Source organism: Pagrus major, chromosome 12, assembly GCF_040436345.1.
Source record: "Pagrus major chromosome 12, Pma_NU_1.0".
NCBI classification, from domain to species: Eukaryota; Metazoa; Chordata; class Actinopteri; order Spariformes; family Sparidae; genus Pagrus; species Pagrus major.
The window spans coordinates 21,485,349-21,504,697 of record NC_133226.1 but is presented as its reverse complement, the minus strand read 5'-3'; the positions used below and the strand labels follow the sequence as shown (position 1 = coordinate 21,504,697).

At 42.4% G+C, this 19,349-nt stretch overlaps 2 protein-coding genes across 5 annotated transcripts in view; one reads left to right on the top strand and one right to left on the bottom strand.

Annotated features, from left to right (window-relative positions):
* Positions 1 to 6,629, top strand: part of pcsk5a (proprotein convertase subtilisin/kexin type 5a) — a 31,432-nt gene extending 24,803 nt beyond the window's left edge. The window contains exons 32-37 of the mRNA XM_073478021.1: positions 231 to 467; positions 585 to 762; positions 1,378 to 1,595; positions 3,817 to 3,917; positions 4,355 to 4,559; positions 5,806 to 6,629. Of these exons, the coding sequence (XP_073334122.1) occupies positions 231 to 467; positions 585 to 762; positions 1,378 to 1,595; positions 3,817 to 3,917; positions 4,355 to 4,559; positions 5,806 to 6,293 (1,427 nt within the window). The 3' untranslated portion in view covers positions 6,294 to 6,629. The remainder of the gene's footprint in view (positions 1 to 230; positions 468 to 584; positions 763 to 1,377; positions 1,596 to 3,816; positions 3,918 to 4,354; positions 4,560 to 5,805) is intronic.
* Positions 6,630 to 6,889: 260 nt separating this feature from the next.
* Positions 6,890 to 19,035, bottom strand: prune2 (prune homolog 2 with BCH domain). Of its 4 annotated transcripts, none has more exons than XM_073478258.1 (11): positions 18,989 to 19,035; positions 16,289 to 16,355; positions 15,973 to 16,173; positions 15,615 to 15,791; positions 13,322 to 13,424; positions 9,964 to 10,095; positions 9,738 to 9,824; positions 8,987 to 9,085; positions 8,834 to 8,872; positions 8,327 to 8,377; positions 6,890 to 8,209 (listed from the first exon to the last, which is right to left on the bottom strand). In XM_073478258.1, exons 2-11 carry the CDS (start codon positions 16,341 to 16,343, stop codon positions 8,176 to 8,178), a joined length of 978 nt encoding a protein of 325 aa, XP_073334359.1. In that variant the 5' UTR covers positions 16,344 to 16,355; positions 18,989 to 19,035; the 3' UTR covers positions 6,890 to 8,175. The 4 variants fall into 4 exon arrangements, with proteins under 4 accessions (XP_073334359.1, XP_073334357.1, XP_073334360.1 ...); XM_073478256.1 differs by lacking the exon at positions 18,989 to 19,035 and adding an exon at positions 18,790 to 18,942 and having other exon boundaries at positions 6,890 to 8,206; XM_073478259.1 differs by lacking the exon at positions 18,989 to 19,035 and adding an exon at positions 18,907 to 18,930.
* Between the last annotated feature and the right edge of the window lie 314 nt (positions 19,036 to 19,349).

The following is a 19,349-nucleotide window of genomic DNA, read 5'->3' as shown; positions in this document are numbered from 1 at the left end:
ATACATGTAGTGGAGTTAAAAGTACAATATTTGCCTCCAAAATGTAGTGGAGTGAAGTCAAGTACCTCAAAATTGTACTTAAGTACAGTAGTTGAGTAAATGTACTTAGTTACATTCCATCACCAGATTATTAGTAACTGTATCAGATAAACTATTAACTACTACATAAAAGAAAATATTGATTCTTCTTGGTTTGCTTCACTGAAGGTGTGATAACTTTTTATTTCTAGACTGTGATGCCTCTTGTCTTACCTGCTCCGGGCCCCACGCTGGCTCCTGCACCAGCTGCAGAGACGATCAGAAGCTAGACGGCCACAGCCATTGTCTCCCATCAGCCAACAAGTGCTCTCCTCACCAGTACGCGGACCGGGACGGGGAGTGCCATCCGTGTCACAAATACTGCCACAGGTGCTCAGGTCCCGGCAAATCTCACTGCCTGAGCTGCAACCAGAGACATCTCCTGCTCAGTGAGTCGAGTTTGTGAATCCTCTGAAGCCTGCGTGTCCTGGACAGCTCTTCAGGCCTCTGTGGATGGTTTGTTGTTTGTGTAGCCGCATTATATTCATGTGTGTCTGTTGGTACAGATGGCACCTGTGTGGCAGAATGCCCCACCGGCTACTACGAGGACGAGTCGGGGCAGAAATGCGAGCCGTGCCACCCTTCCTGTCAGTCCTGCGTCGGAGAGCACAGCCACGAGTGCCTCGCATGCAAAACCCACCTATTCCGTGAGGGCAAAGAGTGTGTGGAGACCTGCCAGCACAGGTAGTTTAACCTGCTCACCGTCCAGCTGTGCCGCTCATCCATCACATTAAGTGCGGTCGCGCGAGGTTGTCATTAATAAAAGATCTGCCTAGTCACATAATGTCACTGTAGACACTAAAGCATTGCTTGCCTTTAGTTAGCTGGACAGGGGTGCATTCTGGAAGTAGAAGCTAATTTAGCCTGAGATTTAAATAGCCGTTCATGTGGCCTGTAAAATGCTAATTAGACTTGATTTTATTTGGGGTGCAGTGATTGAGAGTGTTAAATTAATGTGCCGTTAAATTGAGGTGCAGTTAAATACTCAAGAGAAAACAGGAAAGGGATACAAAGGCATTTTATTCCTGTGACGTGCCACCCTCGATACTTTCAGCACACAGTGAAAAAGAGAATATCAGTTTGATTTTATCATGCAGAGCCTGTGCCGGTCTGAAGTGTTTTGTTTTGCCTGCACTCCCCTTCTCATGGTGTCTGAGTAGTTACTGTTGTTTATAGCTATATGTGACTGAGTAGCTGTGGGAAGGAATCTCCTTTGAGGACAAACAGAATCTCATCTAATCTCGTCTAATTTAATTGAATGTAATCTATCATAACTTTCTCTCGCCATCCATCCGATAGTCACTATGGAAACGCGGGCTCGAGGATGTGTGAGAAGTGTGACCCGAGTTGCGGCGAGTGCATCGGGGGTGGGGAGGACAGCTGCCTGAGCTGCGCCATGGGTCTCATCTACTTGCGGAAAGAAGGCCGGTGCCTCCCCTCGTGCCCGCAGGGATTCTACCACGACGCAGCGCACAGGACCTGCGAGCCCTGCCACGCCAGCTGCAGGGCGTGCTCAGGTACGAGTGTCCACTCAGCAGTTATCTCGTGTGATGCAGATGAACACACGTGCAGATTACATGAAGGCGATGAGATATTGATGTTTCTGTTTTCTCCACGGACCGCAGATTTGAAAGCGGTGGACTGCTCAGACTGTGTTATGTTATAGCACAGGTTCATGTGTCCTGAATGTCCTTCAAGAGGGCATTAATTTCAACAATATTGGAATAATTATGTGAACAATTAACAATTAAAGATTATTTATCTAATCTAAAGTTAAAGAACAAGGCTGGCAGTATTCTATATTTGTGTTATCGTCAACAATTCTCAAGGAAAGACCAGAAGCAACAATGTGTTGGTCCATCTCCCTGGCTTTTGGGTGAAAAGCGTCATGAAAATGTCTCCACCAAATTGAAAAAACTAGTCCCACCATGCCTATGTTTTCTTCGGTGTACGTCCCCAAAGCATTAATGACAGTAAAAAAAAAAAAAGAAGGGAAAATTTGGGACCTGGCACGTCAATAGCGTGTCCGTCTGTGCGAAACACTCAATCATCAGTTCATTCATTAGTTAAAGATGTTACTGAGTAAATACCATTTGTGCAGATTGTGTCTGTAGGTCAAAGCAAATCAGAAAAACAGAGGTTTCCTCTACAAGAACACAAAATTATAATACAAACTGCCGGTTGCACCACACAACCAGTTTCTCCTAACACAGTTGACCGAAAACACAGGAAAACAATTCAGTCTGTCGACGCTGCTCTCGTCTTCTGAAAACACACACAGCGTGGACGCTGCTGGATGACCCACTGGCCCCAGCTTAAATCTTTCCCCTGATTAGAAACTGGAGACAGCCATGCACAATCACCGGGGGAGGGCAGCACCTGGAGGACACAGGAGCACACAGAAGAGAGCAGCCGAACCCACACACAACCACTGACGGCTCTTGGGCCGTAACACTAACTACATTTTTTACTGTGAAAAATATGGCCCGACCATAAAACACCTGTTTTCAGAACGGAGTTTGGTTCACTTGTCTGTCCACTCGAAAGGCCGCCAGGAGCAGAGAGTATTTTAATGTTAATGCCAGTCAATAATGAACCTCAGACGGCATTAAATAAAGTGGAAGTGGGGCTAAAACCTGCATGTTTTTCTAGGCTACTTCTCTTGGCTCATAGTAAAAGGTCACACAACTATTAAAGTAGCGACAGTCGTCCGCTTCAGCGATGTAATTAGTTTACAGTAACGTCACATTGGAGGGAGTACCAAAACAGCTAAATAAAGTCTTAATGACAGAATAAATGACCGATGTCAGGTTAGTCCACTTTAATGTAGGCAGACTGAAAGCACACTTATCAACCCTGATGTCTTTGTTTTGATATAATTACGCTGAACGTAGATCAACAGCAATATAGAGTTATTTTCTGCCTGACTGGCCATAGGATGTTGGCTCCTGAGAGCTAAAAAGCGACAAGGTGTTCTTATTTTATGCTAATAAATTGGCAAAGCTGTTGGAATTTGCATTTACCGTCAGTCAAATGAAAAAAGCGGCGTGACCTGACGCTGGGAAAAGTTTTAATAACATATAAAAACACTTATTCAACGTGCTCTCAATGTACACAGTTAAGTTCTTGCTCTCCTTTTTTCACAAGTTGAAGTTTCTGTGCACACAAAAGGCTTATTTCTCTCAAGTTTTGATTTGAAATTGTTGCAAAGCAGAGGTGTTAGTGAGAACTTCTTCGTTGCGAAGATAATCCATCCACCTGACACGTGTAGCATATCAAGATGCTGATTAAACGGCATGAATACTGCATGAAAATTGGGAGAAAAACAAAAGGTGTTGTGTTTGTATTTTTGTTGACTGAACGAAAAACGTGGTGTCGATACAGGCATATATTTCTTCTCTCTATGGCAGCACCGGGACTCTTTAAAAACAAGTCTACATATATGCCCTCATTTTTATTAAGTTGCCAAACATTTGTCAGTAAATTTAAAGTAAAGGTAAGAAAAAGTAAAGATGTTAGTAAATTACTCAAACAGTAATAAATGGTGTATTTGTCGGGGAGTATTTTCAGTCTCGCATTTAGCGTACCAGATAATATTTCCAGCAGAAAACATGTCACCGAGTGCAGCGGTGTGGTTCATACATATCGGACAAAACTTGATTAAGTTGATTTTGATATTCTAAAATGCAGAATACCACCAGACTTACGCAGACGCTTTAACTTCTCATCTATCTGCAGGAAAAGACTCCCAGTCATGTGACTCCTGCTACCCTGGATACCTGCTCTCAGATGGCATGTGTGAGTCCATGTGCGATGTCGGCCGGTACCCTGTAATGAAGGTAACCACACTTAGTTTTTAATTTCACAAATATTAACTTTTATTTAAAAAGTCCTCGCCGTGTCCTTGCTTCGCCAAAATAATTATTAATAATGTTTTGGCCCCGGGTATCATATAATGTAATTTAGACTAACTTATTACTGCACCAGGAGAAATCTCAAAGCGCAGACTGAAAATGATTACTGTGTCACGATTCCTAAATAAATCTCCTGGCTCATGCTGTGAGGCAACTAATTGAAACTGTCTGGCAGGTAGATGCATATTAATTGATTAAGCTGAAAGGCAGTGCATCTCTTAAACAGACTACTTTTAGAAATGGAAGTTTTGCATGTCTTTAGAAGCGGAGAATCAACGGTTGTGAAGTAAGATTCCTGCTGTTGCTGTGTGTCTGGGTATGTCGTCTTTTCAATATCAGTCCTTTCTCCGGCCCCTCATTAGGGTTCAGGCCACGCTTGCGAAGACTGCGACAGCTCCTGTCTGGAGTGTCGGGGGCCCGGTCCAGCCAACTGCACCGTGTGTCCATCTCAGGCCATCTTAGAAGCTGGAGGGCGCTGTCTGCTTTGTTGCCGCCATGAGGAGGAAGAGGAGCAGGAGGAGGCCTCGACACAGCAGCAGGACTGTTGTAACTGCACTGAGACTCGAGGTAGGCTGTAGGTCGTGACTGGGATTAAGTGTCAGAATTCTGCTTTTTCAGGTCAACGCTGACATTGAGAAAAGTTTTATCATATTTTCTGGTTGTGCAGAGGGCTGATCTGTCGGTTTAACTTCTCTGTGTTGATTATATATCGCTGGAAAAGTGACAGAAACTGGAGCTGGAACTAATTAACTCATTCATTGTTGATAAATCAGATTAAATGTATAATTATTTGATTGATCAAGTAGTCTGTAAAATGCCAGAGAACAGAAAAAACGGCTGTCATAATTTCCCAAAGTTTAAGGGCAAGGCGTTCACATTGCTTGGTTTGTCTCAGCAGCAATAAGTCACATGTAGCCTGAGAGGCAAAACCCAGGGGAAAGGGTTAGATATGGAATGTAACTACGTATATTTACTCAAGTACTGTTGATGAAGGTTTTCAGTCATCCAGGTCACGGTACACATAAGTGCTGTATCGTAGGCAACTGGACTTGTTTCCGTTTCTTGAAGACGTCTCACCTCTCATCCAAGACGCTTCTTCAGTTCTCACTAACTGGAGGGGAGTCGCGGACTTTAAACTCTGTGTGGGAGTGTCCTCACAGAGTCGTTAGGGCCACCTGTGGGTCGTTGACCCAACCGGTTAAATCCATCTATGTCAAACTGGAACGACCGTCTTTGAACAGAGGAGGTGGCCTACGACATTACTTATTATCACCCACCTACAATGCAGTACTGAGTTCCCTCCCCAGACAGCATAACAACCATTCACACCTGGGCTCACCTAGCCCTAGCAACCCACATGAAGGCCGGTTGGGTCAACGACTCACAAGTGGTCCTGACGACTCTGAAACTCAGAGCTCACACCGGTAATGACTCTGTAAGGACACTCCCACACAGAGTTTAAAAGCCTGCAACTCCCCTCCAGTTAGTTAGAAGTGAAGAAGCCTCTTGGATGAGAGGTGAGACGTCTTCAACAAACTGAAACATGTCCAGTTGCCTACGATACAGCACTTAGAATAACTCAAGTACTATACTTCAGTACAATTTTGAGGTAGTTGTACTATATCACATATCTTGCAGGCAAATATTTTACCTTTTACTCCACTACATTTATGATTACTTTAGTTACAACTAGAGCCAAAGTAGCACATCACAGCAATGAATGACTCAAGACTAGTCAAGCAAAAGAAATGCTTAGACAGCACTGTAACTAGGACATTGGTGTCTAAACTTCCTGTCTTTGTGGGATTTCCAGGAGTGTGCGTCCTCAGCACCAACTTGGCTTTCAGGAACGAGGAGGAAGAGGAGGCCGGAGGTAACCTGGCAGTCTTCATCATCGCCTGCATCCTGTTGGTGTTTGGACTGGTGGCTGTCGTCTTCCTCGTCAGACACTCCCGCTCCAAGAGTGCGCCCCCGGACATCACCCCCCGAGGCTATGAGAAGCTGGGCTCTGGCGGGGGCTACGGGGGTGGCAGCAGATTCGGCGGCTACAGCTCTTCTTCCTCCGCGGGCTACAGCGGCCGCGCCAGCTCCTCCGGCGGTCGGTTCAAGGAGGCTGAGTTGGTTGACATTGGTGAACGTCGCCTGGGGAGTAAGGATGATGACGACGATGACGATGAAGACGAGGACATTGTTTACATGGGCCAGGACGGCACCGTCTACAGAAAGTTCCGGTACGGACAGCTGGGAGAGGACAACGAGGACGAGTTGGAGTACGATGATGAGAGCTACACGTTCAGATGAAGCATAAGAATCTCTCTATGGAAACACTTCTTTCTCTTCTCTTCCTCACTCCTCTTCCTCCCTCTGTGCTGTTTATCTCCTCCTGCCCCGAGGGACAGACCCTTCAGTGGATATGAGTTGAAGCAAATGAGACATGAGAAGCTATTTATACTGAGCTACATTTTACAATCGCTATCCATTCACAAAATGAAATGTGCTGCAGACAATCCTACATTGTTTTGCATCCTTAGAGTTTTTACATAATTAAGGTTGATTTTCTAGACTTAGTTTGGAGTATAATGAATTCCCGCATATATATATAACATAATTTATCATGATCAGTTACTAGTTTTGACAGTTTCTTTAATCATATTATTCATCTTTTAAATTGTTGTGGTGTTGGATTAAAAGTTTAAATTGAATTAATCACTGTTTTTCCTTTGCTTTTCTTTATTCCCAAGTGTTTGCTTGTCATTTTGAAAATGTGGTTCTGTTTAAATAAAGTCTTTAAAAAAAAAAAAATGCATCGGAGAACAAGTAATTCGTGACTTCACAATTCAGAAAAACTGACTGATTTGTCATTTTGCAACAACTAACAAACACGACTGGAAACAACGTTCAGACTTGACTCCATTTTTATTGAATTACTAGACAGTGATCCATGATTGCTTTGCACAGCCTCAATACACCAAAGTAGAGGACTCATGTGTAAGAGGAACATCAGTTATGTATGAGGGGACATGCACTGATGCACAACACACACTCACACACACACACAGAAGATATTGTGCTTTACAGAAATCCCATTTTTATTTTCTTCTGAGGTTTGTTCCTGTCGATCCAGGAGAAGCTGAAGACATGATTCCCACTTTATGTGTATGGATTTGACTGAAAACACACACTCACACGCACACACTAACACACATTTGCAGAGCTAGAAAGGACATGCTCTCACATTGCACTGATAACTTGGTTTCATATTTATAAAAAGGTGCAATATGTAAGATTTACATACTCGAATATCACGAGAGTAACCCTTACTGCTGTCGTTAACTCAGTTAGCTCAGTTAGCCATGCAGCTAGTGGTCAAGACTGGGAGAGAAATGTTGATGTTAACACCGCTAGCGCAGGATCTTTGGTTAGCACGCTAACTTACTTCAGCAAATATCTCTGCAACGGTGTACAGAAACATCAGAACTGTCCAAACTGTTCTTTATTCAACAGTTTTCCACTTAAATTCTTACATATTGCACCTTTAACTAATTCCTCCTCGCTCTCAGATAGACTCTATAAAGTTAAAATATCTATTTAAATATTTAATTTCCAGTTTTAGAACAAGTATTAAGGACTTAAATGCAGTAGTTGGTGATCATCTATGGCACGAGGGTATTCTCTGGCTAAAACCTTGAGCCATTATTATAGATTGCTGACACACTAGTCACTTATTTATCTGAAATACTGAGAGTGTGACCAATAAAGGGTGATATTATTGCTTCACTGCTTCTCATGCACACACAACTACAACACTACAGACTCTACGAATGGATTTGCGCAGTGCACTGGTGTGTAATTGCGTTTCCTACCCTACCGTGAACAATGATGCTACTCTGCAAGTGCTGCCAAGCGTCACACTTGACTATTCAGCTCTCCGGACTGCAGGTGGAAGATACAGTAGGTGCTACAGCAGCCATAAAGAATGAGATCTGAGTGTTTACGGGAAACATCGTAAGTTGTGTTTTCATATTAAACTCCAGTGTCTAATTGACAAACACTGACACACACACACACACACACACACACAGTAGCTTAAAAAGCCTTTTCCTTTGTTTTGCAGCTCCAATCCGTAAAATACAACAGTGACTTCTGAACATCGAGGTGACCCATCCATTTAGGATGTTTGAGTTTAAGAGCTGCTGGCACCGGCCGCGTCTGGTCTGCTGGAAAGAACAAAACAGAGGCATTAAAAGACGGGTATGTTTATGTATGGGTGACAGACTGCTGACACGAGGCCATTTCTCTTCCATGTGTGAACTTAAACGTCTAAGAGGACTTACTCTGTTCTGCCTGCTGCTGTTGGCTCCGGTCCCAGCAGAAAACTATTCACTCTTGAATGAAGGGGGGGAAAAAAAGTTGAGTGGTTGTTAGAGCAGAATTGATTGTTGCAATGCACTGATATTTAGTGAATTTAAAGACGTGCAACTTATGATTCAATACACAATTTGTCATTCGGAGATTAATGTGTGAATCCTACAGTTTTGTTCCTGCATTTATTATCAGTGTAATAGATCACTCCGCAATAAAGACTGGCTCATTTATTTTACCGTAATGATAAATGAGATAAAGAGATGCATTTAGCATCTTTAGCAACTTTTTTTTTTCTGTCTCCTTCCTGTAATTGCAAGCATAGCCAAATCCAATTGGTCCTCATCCAGCAGAAAAGTCCCTGTGATCTAAAAGTGAGCCATCTGATAAATGAGCGCTCCAGCCAAGGATAAAACTGAGGCAGGGGCCACTGCCTCCACAGAGGGGGAGTAATGAGAGGCAGGAGAGTCGATGCTTACTTTGAGTGCTCGGCTGCTTCCTTCAGTTCCTTGTCAAGTCTAGAGGTGAGAGTTCAAATGACAAGATGAATAAGAAGGCATTTTAAAAAACAATTCGGGTCTCTGAGGAGGCGGAGGTGGTGCGGCAGTGTTCGGGGGCTTCGAGGGACTCACCTAATGATGCACTCTGGGATCTGGATGCTGTCCATGGGGATGAGTTTCTGCAGCTCATCCAAACTGGCCACATACTGTATCTTACTGCTGAACTTGGCGCTGTGATGACACATTAAAAGAGGTACAAGTAAAAGCTCAGTGAAGAGAACCGGCTTCGCATAAGAAGAAAACAACAATCCTCCCAATGGCTTTTTGCCAAGGGAACCAGGATGGTGCCAACTTCTGGGTTAGCCTACAAACATCATGTAGGTCATCCCTATAGCACTCCATTCCTGTCTGTTTTTATTTTAAAAGTAAAACTACAATAGTTTAATAGTAGTAATGCTACAGTAGTCCAACGAACACGTCACGCAAGAGGTTACAGCCATGCTTGCAAACTTTGGACACAGCAATGCTTTGAGCTAAAAGCTAACATCAGCATGCTAACACTTTCAATGCAGATGTGCAAATGTTTAGCACCTGTAAAGCTTAGCTTAGTGTGTTTACATGCCCACATTAGCTAATTAGCACTGACAGATAATGAGAATCATACAATTAGTTCTGCAGGTGTTAAGTGATAAACAAAAGTATCGGACATATAAAAACTTCATGTGAATGTCTGAAACAAATCTGATAGCACTGGTTCAGATATTTCACTAAAACCAAAAATATCAAATGGTCGTGCTAGAGATCACCAAACTTTTTAAAATCCATCCTCTGGACACCCCTTTGCAAATAGCTAGCATGGCAAGTAAAAACAGGATAATCGTACCTGATGAAGGGCTTGGTAATGGCTAGAACGGTCCTGATAAACCATGACGGGTGAAGAATAATGAAGGATTTCAAATTCTTCCTGAGCCTGAAGACAACACAATATATCACATGTTAGGTATGTCCACGTTGGAGCTCATTTTCACTTTCACTTGTGATACAAATCTTTGAGAGTCATGAGAAACCATTGTCTTATCAGATAACAGGTGTAGGGGATAGGAGCAGACCTTCTGTCAATCATCTGATAGCATTTCTTCAGCCAGCCGAGGCCAGGCATTCTTCTGTGCGGCGTGGCTCCATTCAGGTACACAATCATGTAGTCCTCCGCCACCATCAGCTCCAGCGTGCTGATCACGTAACTGGAGACAAACACATGCAAAGTTAAACACTTAAAAGCCCAATGATGTTGACTTCTATCTTAGAAAGAATTAGTTAATATTTTCTTTTGTGGAATACCACAGACTCCATGTATACTCTGCACATAGGCTAGCCTTCTAAAGTGGAAGAAATTCAAACTCAGAATAAGTATTAACAATATTAATAAGGTGATAATACAAACTCAGAAATATGTATTTCTTCCATAACTAAATGAACAAGCTGTTCTCAGGTTAATGAGGTCCCCAGAACACTGTTTCTAATATAATATTTACCATGTTCACATTGTAGCCTGTTAGCATGCTAACATTTTCTAATTAGCTTAAACACAATGTCCAGCTGAGGCTGTCCTTATTTGGTCATAACAAGTCAAAACAAAATTTTAATTTAATTCTGAGGGGGAAATTAATGGACCATAAGTAGCAATTTTTCTCCGGCTCATGCTGGGATAATGTTCTGCTGCTGTGTTGAACGTGGGGAATCTTAAATTGTTTTCATTTCACCACTTCTGAAAAGATGATGGGTAGTGAAAATCTGGAGGGACATCAGGCCATATTTCAAAGTTAAACAACATATTCGATAACCCATTAGCAACGTTAGCCACTTTCTTATTAGCATTACCATTATATACGGTGCGTTTCACTTCCAGGTTGAAATACATTTGTCCAACATGTAGCCTGATATTATAGTCTTTCCTATCATATCATGTAACTATCAAATGGTAACGATACTTAGGAAGCAGTTGAATGTTAGCTGTTGTCTAAACAGGTGAGCAAATTTTGTTTTATGCTGAAATATGACTCCACCTCCCTACAAAATTTCACTAACCGTCATCTATTATATTATAAATTATAACATTTTGTCACCTGTGTTTATACGACTTGCTACCTGGAACACAGCCGTACGCCATTTGTACACCATGAGTAAGAGGAAATGGCCGCCGTGTGAGTATAGTCAATGTCTGGCCCAAATTTGAAGACGATCCAGACAAAACCCTAATAGATCAACTTGGATAATATCATTGTAGTTCTTATGCTGTACATAAATTAACTAACGAAAACATAAACAAGACATTATAACTTCTCATTTCATCAAAGTGCCTCTTCCAGACACTCCCCAGTTTTGCGTAACCTTATCAAAATGGTGAAATGCATGAGCAAGAAATGCAGAACCATGTTTGGCAACAATATGAGGAAATACAAGACATGTACTGTGTTGCTCTGTATTTCAAAAACCAGCAGCATTTTGAGAAAAAAACCTCTCCTCTGATGTCGGCTTTGAAAAATTGGTACAAATGTTGCTCCATGGATGAGCTGTTTTGCTTTGAATTTCTTCTTTTCTCCTCTTCTCTGCATCCATCTCAGCAGCTCAATCAGACTTTTACCTTTCAAAAATCCAATACTCTGATTCAAACCAACAGAAACTGTTATCTCTCTTTCTCATTTCTCTCCACAACCCTCCCCTCCCCCTCTATCTCCTCTCCTTCTTCTCAGTCAGCAGGGAACTTTGTCACCTCCTGTGAATATAAAGTTAACAATATTCTCGGCTAACATAGTCCTTCTAGTTTCCACAATAACTTCTCTAACTTCAATGACTTTGGGCTCAGTCTGACTCTCCGCTCCTCCCGATCCAATGTCATTTTCCAGCTTACAAACCAACACCGCTGGTCCACTCTGTTTCGTGACTATTGTGATCATCTCCCACTGACATCAAGCTGCATACCAATGACCACCCAGCTATAGCTAACTCCTCCTCGCAAGGATTCAGACCTCAAGCCATCTGGCATCCGAAACTGCAGACACTACGGTTTACCTCCTTTCATTTCTATCCAAAACTCTCAGATATGCCAGCTTACTCAATATCTTTCACAGAACAGCCTGTGGGATCCCAACCGCACTGTCCAAGCACGAAATGCAACTGTGCCAGCAAAACAGTGAAGACATCAACATGGGAAGTCTCGGCACACAAGATGGGCTATCACTTTATTCCGATCACTTTATTTAGATAGCTTTTCTTGCTCGGAGGGGCTGTGGCTCGCTTAGTTGAAATTCAAAAAGGACTGTCTTAAAATGAAATTAAAACCAGAGATATGTCTTTATATGAGTCTACAGCAAAGCAGGCAGCTCTATGAGACTGTAGGCACTGTGTTACCTTGAGCTAAATGCAATTTCAAGATGCTAACATGCTCAGTGACAACGCTGGCGTTCAGCAGGCATATTCATCGTCTTAATTTAGTGCGTTCGCATGCAAAGTTTTGCTGATGGCTGATGGGAATGCAAGTTTTTTTCAGGTGTTGGAGACAAAGGCTAAAAATGTTGCTAGATGAAAACCAAAAGGATCACCAGACTCAAGGCTTTGTCCTCTTGGGACCATGAATGACTGTACAAAATGGCAATCCAACATAGTCTTAAGCCATGCTAGTGTTATGGTACACAGAGATGGCAATAAAGGTCAGTCACTTTGTCGGCACACCGCTCAGATATCATGGTTCCCAGAGGATGAATCCAACCGACTTGGGAGATCCCCTGACTTATTTGTGGCACCACCTTAAGGTTGACATTCAGGGTTTTGATTGAAATGTCTCACCAACTATTGGATGAATTGCCATGAAATTTGATTCATTCGTGTTCCTCGCGGGATGAACATTATCACTTTGTTGATTCTTTAACTTTCTCATCCTCCAATCATTTGATTTAAGAAAAATTAACCGCAAAGCCAACGAAATTCCTCTCAGCTGCTTTTTGTTTGGTGCAAACTCACCAATGTTGACACACTAAGATGGTGAACATCGTACCTGCTAAACATCAGTGTGTTTTGTGAGCATGTTAGCATGCTGATGTTAGCATTTAGCCCGAAGCGATACAGCCTAACAAAGCCACTATGCTATTAGCTTCTCGGATGAGAGGTGAAACACCTTCAAGAAACTGAAACAAGTCCAATTGCCTACGATACATCACTAAGATTACCTGGATGACTGAGATCAACATATACTATTACTACTAGTTTCATCGTTTTGGCCACAATATCAGTCAAGACCAAAGTGGTGGATTGAATGATCATGTCACTATTGCGGCTGAGAAGCAAACACTAACATTTCCTTAATACCAAAATTGGACAAATTGCTGAAAATTAAAGAGCGAGCGAGTGTAAAACAAACTGGAAAATTAAATTACATTAAGTGCGTGTTCGTCACTGAAGTGTGATACTCACAGGAAGAGGTTCTCCATTATTTCATGGTAGTCCTCTCTGTTGCTGTCTGGCAGGAAACAGGCTGCGAACACTATGATGGCATTCACTCCATTGCTATAGTAGCCTGAGCAAAAACACATGAAAATAAAAGTAATAAGAGTTAACTTGACCTCGTTCCATTGTTGGTGAGCTCTTACCTTAATTAGCATAGTTTTCATAATTTGATTGCTCCCATATTTTCCTCTTTTTTGTTCAGTTTATCCACCAATCTGCGTCCCCTTTGTCTGACAGTCGCTCCGTCCTGTTTCTCCGCACTACTTTTCAGATTAATGTAATTTCCTTTTATTCAAAAACCCATTCATCACCAGATTTGGTGTCACTCAGACAGAGGGTCTTTTATCTAAATGACAGCGCTTCTAATATTGAATGTTCGGTGACAGACGTCTCTGTTTCCATGGGACGGCTGGGTTTCAATTAAACCCACAGCACAGTGGGAGGAAAATGCACTACCTACTATGGTTACGGGTCTGATTTCCACTAATAATGGTAATATGGCCAGTGCTTATATAAGCCACAGGCTCACTAGAGAGAAAGCCCACAGTCCTGGGGTCTTATAGGGCCCCACAGAGAGGGAAGAGAGAGAGAGAGAGATGGGGCCCCTGCCTGTGAAACTAATATAGTGTGACTCTGTGCCTGGCCTCAGTTTATGACCCAGGTCCCACAGCAGTCTTAATGCAGCTATAAATGGGTAATAAAGATGAGATTAACTTCTACTGGTTTAGTAAGGGTTGGGCTTTCACGGGAAAATACCTATTTCTTCATTTGGTGTTGTGAAGAGCTCTCAATTAATCAATTAGTTGAATTAACAAAAAAAGAAATTGCTTTGGTTTCGATAGTCACTCAATCGGGGGGGTGGTGTAGCGGTACAGTCATTGCTGGAGGAGAGAGTCAGGTGCAGAGACACTCAAAGTCATCCTGGATTCTGTTCTGATCTGGAACCGTTCAGCGACAGGAGAGATTACTTTTTAAATTTTGGGATTAAAAAGTTGATTTATCTTCACTCCTGTTTATCAACCCGACTGCAGCAGCAATCCAAGGAGGTGATTATGTGTTGTAATGTCGACTGTCGACTCGAGCTGGAAGGGGGAAGCTCTAACAGACTTAAAATAATCGCTAACACAGTCCCACAAGTGTTCAGTTGGGTTGAATCATATTTTTTGAAGTTACAACGCACGATTCACATCATCTCCACTTGTTTATTTGGGTTTTTCCTTTAACTCAACACTTGTTTTCATACCGGCAGCGACAGTTCATTAAACACACAAGTCATATTATTGTCAAGTTGCCACTTTGCCAATTTTCCACCTGAGTCCTCTTCTAAAGTGAAGAGGATGTAAAAATTCTGAGAGTTTCCTCTCCGATGCCAACAGGATGATGTAAAACTCATCACCTGGCTTCAGCTACAGCCTGTGTTTTCTCATTCTGGTGTTGGCCCACCTCCACGGTGAGAGGAGGCATTTCCAAACGAGACATCATTCTGCCATCTAGTTATCTGAGAGGTGGCGGAAGCCAGCTCACAAACAATAAGTCATTGTGAGTCTGTGCATCAAAGATTAAGACTTTCATAACACGGTGTTACTTCTGCAATCAGATATCCAGGCCAACTGAGAACTGAAGCAGGAAACTAGAAAATGTTTACTGTGCTCAAACTCTAAGTATTTATATTAATGCTGGGATATTTTTTCAAATCGGATGTTTATTTAGTTTGATCTTTTCTGGTCTTATCTAATCTAGTGATTAACCAGCATCACAAACATGCATATAACATCATTTACAATTAATACTGGGTATTGTAGGAAGTGTATTAAAGGATAGGTTCACATTTCTTTCTGGTTAATCTTAAAACAACACTTGTATATGTAATTTGAAACAGTTTTTGGTTGCTGTAACTGTTACTTCTGTCCATACGTGCTGAAAAGAGATCCTTTTTCAAATTCCTGTCCAAACAAATTGGTGTGATACTATGTTATAAAATGCCTAACAGGTCGATGGCATGTTTTCCCAGCCCTGAGTAGAGTCTGAAGGTACAGCCCCAGCAACGTGCCAGCAAGAAAATATTCCAGTCTGAGAGGGCTCACCTGAGGCAAAAAAAAGTAATTTGCTGTGGAACAAGGTGATGCTAAAGGCAACTCAGATGAGCATATTACCATTCTGACTAACTTAAAGCTTTTCCCATTTGAAGTTTAGTGACTGGAAATATTCAAGATGGCCATAACATCTTTACTACTATGGAAAATGGCTGTTTTTTATTCACCTCCGTGGGAGATGACTCTCATGTAGGGTTCAATGATCTTCATGTTGATGCGGTGCTCCTGCTCCCCGATGATGACAGTCCTCCACAGTTTGCCGTCCTGGCGCTCCTCCTCAGCGCTGTATGTCGGGATTGGATCATAAGGCTCACTTGGTCCACTCCTATTGGCCGCATTGGGGTCTGATGTGAGAAAGGACCAAACAATGAGTTATATTTTAATATTTACACCCGTCTTGATAGCACAAAAAGTGGGAGATTAGCTAGAAAATCTGTGATCTTTGTCTTATAAACTGTATAAAGCACCACGATGATTCAGGATTATAGGGGCATACTGGCATTGCGTTTATTCTGAATGACCCACCTTCCCAGTCCATTTCATGGTCCGTGTAGTCGAGGTAATCTCCCTCATCTGGAGTATCCAGGTCGTCGACGTTAATGTCGAGATCATCTGGCGTCTCCCCCAAGTCATCCTCGCTCTGGTCCAGTGACAGGCTGATACGAGGCGCGGACAGCTTTTTTCTTTGAGTAGCACCTCCTTGCAGAGGCAGAGAGGTAGGAGGGACTAGAGAAAACAGGACATAAACACAGTTTTTAACATCAAAAACAATTTCTTTATATTCACTTTTGAATAACTGTTGGTTTGTTTTGAATCCAAGCATGGTTGCACTCAATCTCACCTGGCCTGCCTTCGCCCCCCTCAGAGTTCATTTTGCTCTCTGATGCCAGGTCCATCCGCAGGAGGACCTACGAGAAGATACTCTCAGTAATTAAACGATGATACAAAAAAACAGATTAACCAGAGTCATCGCCTGTAATTAATCAACATTTAATGATCTACAGACAAGAGTGTTAATCTAAGTGTTAAGTGGAGTACACCGCTTATTAAATCAAAATGACAATTTATGCCAAACTTTAAAAGGAACAGTTCATCCAAAAATGTAAATCAGTCATTATCTACTGCCTCTATGCCAATGGAAAGTTGGGTGAAGCTTCACAGTCCACAAAACATTTCTGGAGCTTCACAGCAAAACAGCGTTGCAGCATTCTTCTAAACAACTGAAGCAGATGGGGAGGCAAAAAAATTACTGAAAAATAAAAAGCTCCTTGCAGCTCATCTGTCATTATCCAAGTCTTCAGAAGCCCTGAGATCCCAAGTCGAAAAGAAGTTTTTTGAGCCGAAATCTGTATCATCTAGCTTAGTAGCACTGTAGCTGCTAAGCTAAAAGCGTTAGCGCACAACCTGTCTGAAGTGGGTGCACGAGCTCGACTTAATACTGTCTTTTCAAATGAATTTGGGGTCAGGGGCTTCCAGAGACTTGGATTACGCTGGACAAGCCATTTTATATATATTTTTACTTTTTAAAACAAGTTCCCATCGGTTTCACTTGTTTAGGAGAATGTTGCAACGCTGTTTTGCTGTGAAGCTTTCCAACAGATTCAAATTGACATATACTACTGTTTTTGTGACTTCTTACAAATTAAACTACCCTACAGGAAATGAAGTAGTAAAAATAAGCTCCACTTGATAAGCTTCACTATATCTGGAACAGAAACTAAATTGTCATCTTGTCAAGATAATAAAACTTGTTTTCTTCAGATATCAAAATAATTAGGTCATGATCTCAAGATAGCTGCACAAACATTGTTTCTGTTGAAAATCACCATCGACCGATACATTTTTTTCAACCCCAAAATATCAACACAAGCATTGTTCTCAAAAGCTCCAGTATTGGTTGGGCTGTACTAGAAAGCATAAGTACAAGAGGCAGAGGCCCCCCAAGCACCAGAATGTGTTAACGCACCGTGTATTGATTTCATTTCATCAATAAACCGATTTTAATCTATTTTTGAAGATAGACTTCCACAGTTGTCTGCAAACAGGGAGATGAAGACTGCTAAGGTGGTAAGGGGAATCAGGAGAATAGAAGGAGGTGGTAATTGGGAAAGATTTCGAGGTTAAAGGTCATCTTCCCCTGTGAATAATCCTCCCATTCGAACTGGAGGAGGAGGGGGGAGGATGCTGAGGGGGGAGGAACAGGGCTCGTTACATCATGACAAGCTCATTCCCCCCCCTCCTCGCTGTCTTTTCTCTAGTGCTGATTCAAAGCGAATGACTGCACGCTCGCCTGAGCACAGATTGGGCAGAGATGCAAATTCACAGTGAGTCACGTGCGGCCATTCGCATGAAAAAAAGAAACATCCTCGTTCCTCCTCGGCACACTCTGCCCGGAACAAGGAAGATGTGATTGCATTAGCAGCTGCAACAGAAAAAAAAAACAAAAAAAACAAGCTGAATGGGTGTTTCCTTTACAGTGGCGATGACTGTCATGATTATGTGCCACAGAAATATGTACAGTATGTGCACACGCACACACACACGGATAACAAACATAAAATGACACACGCTGCTACAATTGCAGAATAAGAAAATCAGCATCAGCTGTTATGTGCAGCCTCCATGGAGGATGCTGAGCTGCTTCACATCCACTTCCACAGCACAGTGCTGATGACAGCAGCCCCTCCCTCCCTCTTGCTTCCTGTCTGCTGGCTGTGAGGGGGAAAAAAACACAAGAACATATCCCTCTTTCTCTTCTTTTTATCTCCACACTATAACATCCATCTACTCACCGCTGCTGGGGCTCGGGAATCTCTGTCCTCTCACGTCTCAGAGCATGGATGTGCTTCCAAGTTCCCTGCCTTATTTCCTGCTCCCAGCCTCTCGGTGGAGATGCTCAGCTTACAAACAGCTCACAGCTTCCACCATTTTGTGGTCACATGATCTGGGCCATTACCAAATAAGGGCGATCACCTGCTATAACAGCTCTCTGCCACAGCAGCTTCCTCAGGCAGTGCAAGTGAATGGGGCTATAGGAGGGTGTTTGTGTGTCATTATTATCCTCAACTGGAGGGGATAAACTCTGTGTGTATGTGTGAACTGCTGTTGTGTTATTACTACCCACGAGGAATGTGGGACTACTATTAAAGCCTGACAGTAGATTTAGTGCGCCTGGCTGTGCAGCTACATTTTATTAGCCCTCGGGGTAAAGAAAAGAGCAATAACAATCAGAAACGAGAACATTGCCAGCTTCATGTGCTGATAATATTCACACGGTGTACCACACGCTGGTAAAAAAAAAAAACCACGGTGACTGATCCAAAGCAAACATCTAATGCTTACCATTCCACTGTCTATAGGGCAACTTCAAATGTGTCCTTTATATCCTGCACCAGCACTGAACTTTTCAACCCTTAAACAAGCAACACGCAGCCACAAAGCAGATAAAATCAATAGTACCTAGACAGTCTCTGCTTCCGTGTGGAAACAGGCATTGTTCTCAGCTCAGGTCTAACCTCGCTGAATGCCTCTTTTCACTTACCACTGCTCAGTCCCAACAGTTAAGACAGGAAGACAGAGCAGCCTGTCAGACCTTTACACATTGTGGACCGCTGTTAGTACAAAGGTTGGGACCACGCCTGGAGTAGGGACGCGCCAAAACAGCCTTTGGTTAATCAGTGTCATGCAGCCGCAGTTATATATCAGGAGATGGGTCACACATTTCTGAAACCTATTTCTCATTTACATATTTGGTAAAACTTTATGATAAACATCATTAAAGCAACATTATGTAACTTTTACCTTAAAATAACATCTTCAAGGCCATGTTGATGGTACGGTGTCTTGTAATAGGGTGAATGGTGTCACTGTCTCAGCCACTCTGCCCCCTATCACGTTTCTGC

Excerpts from the sequence above, each read along its gene's own strand:
- prune2 (XM_073478256.1), bottom strand. Across the intron at positions 13,425-15,614 it reads GAGAGTCATCTCCCACGGAG|GCTACTATAGCAATGGAGTG; the intron begins GTGAATAAAAAA and ends GTTTTTGCTCAG. Across the intron at positions 10,096-13,321 it reads ATAATGGAGAACCTCTTCCT|TTACGTGATCAGCACGCTGG; the intron begins GTGAGTATCACA and ends GTTTGTCTCCAG.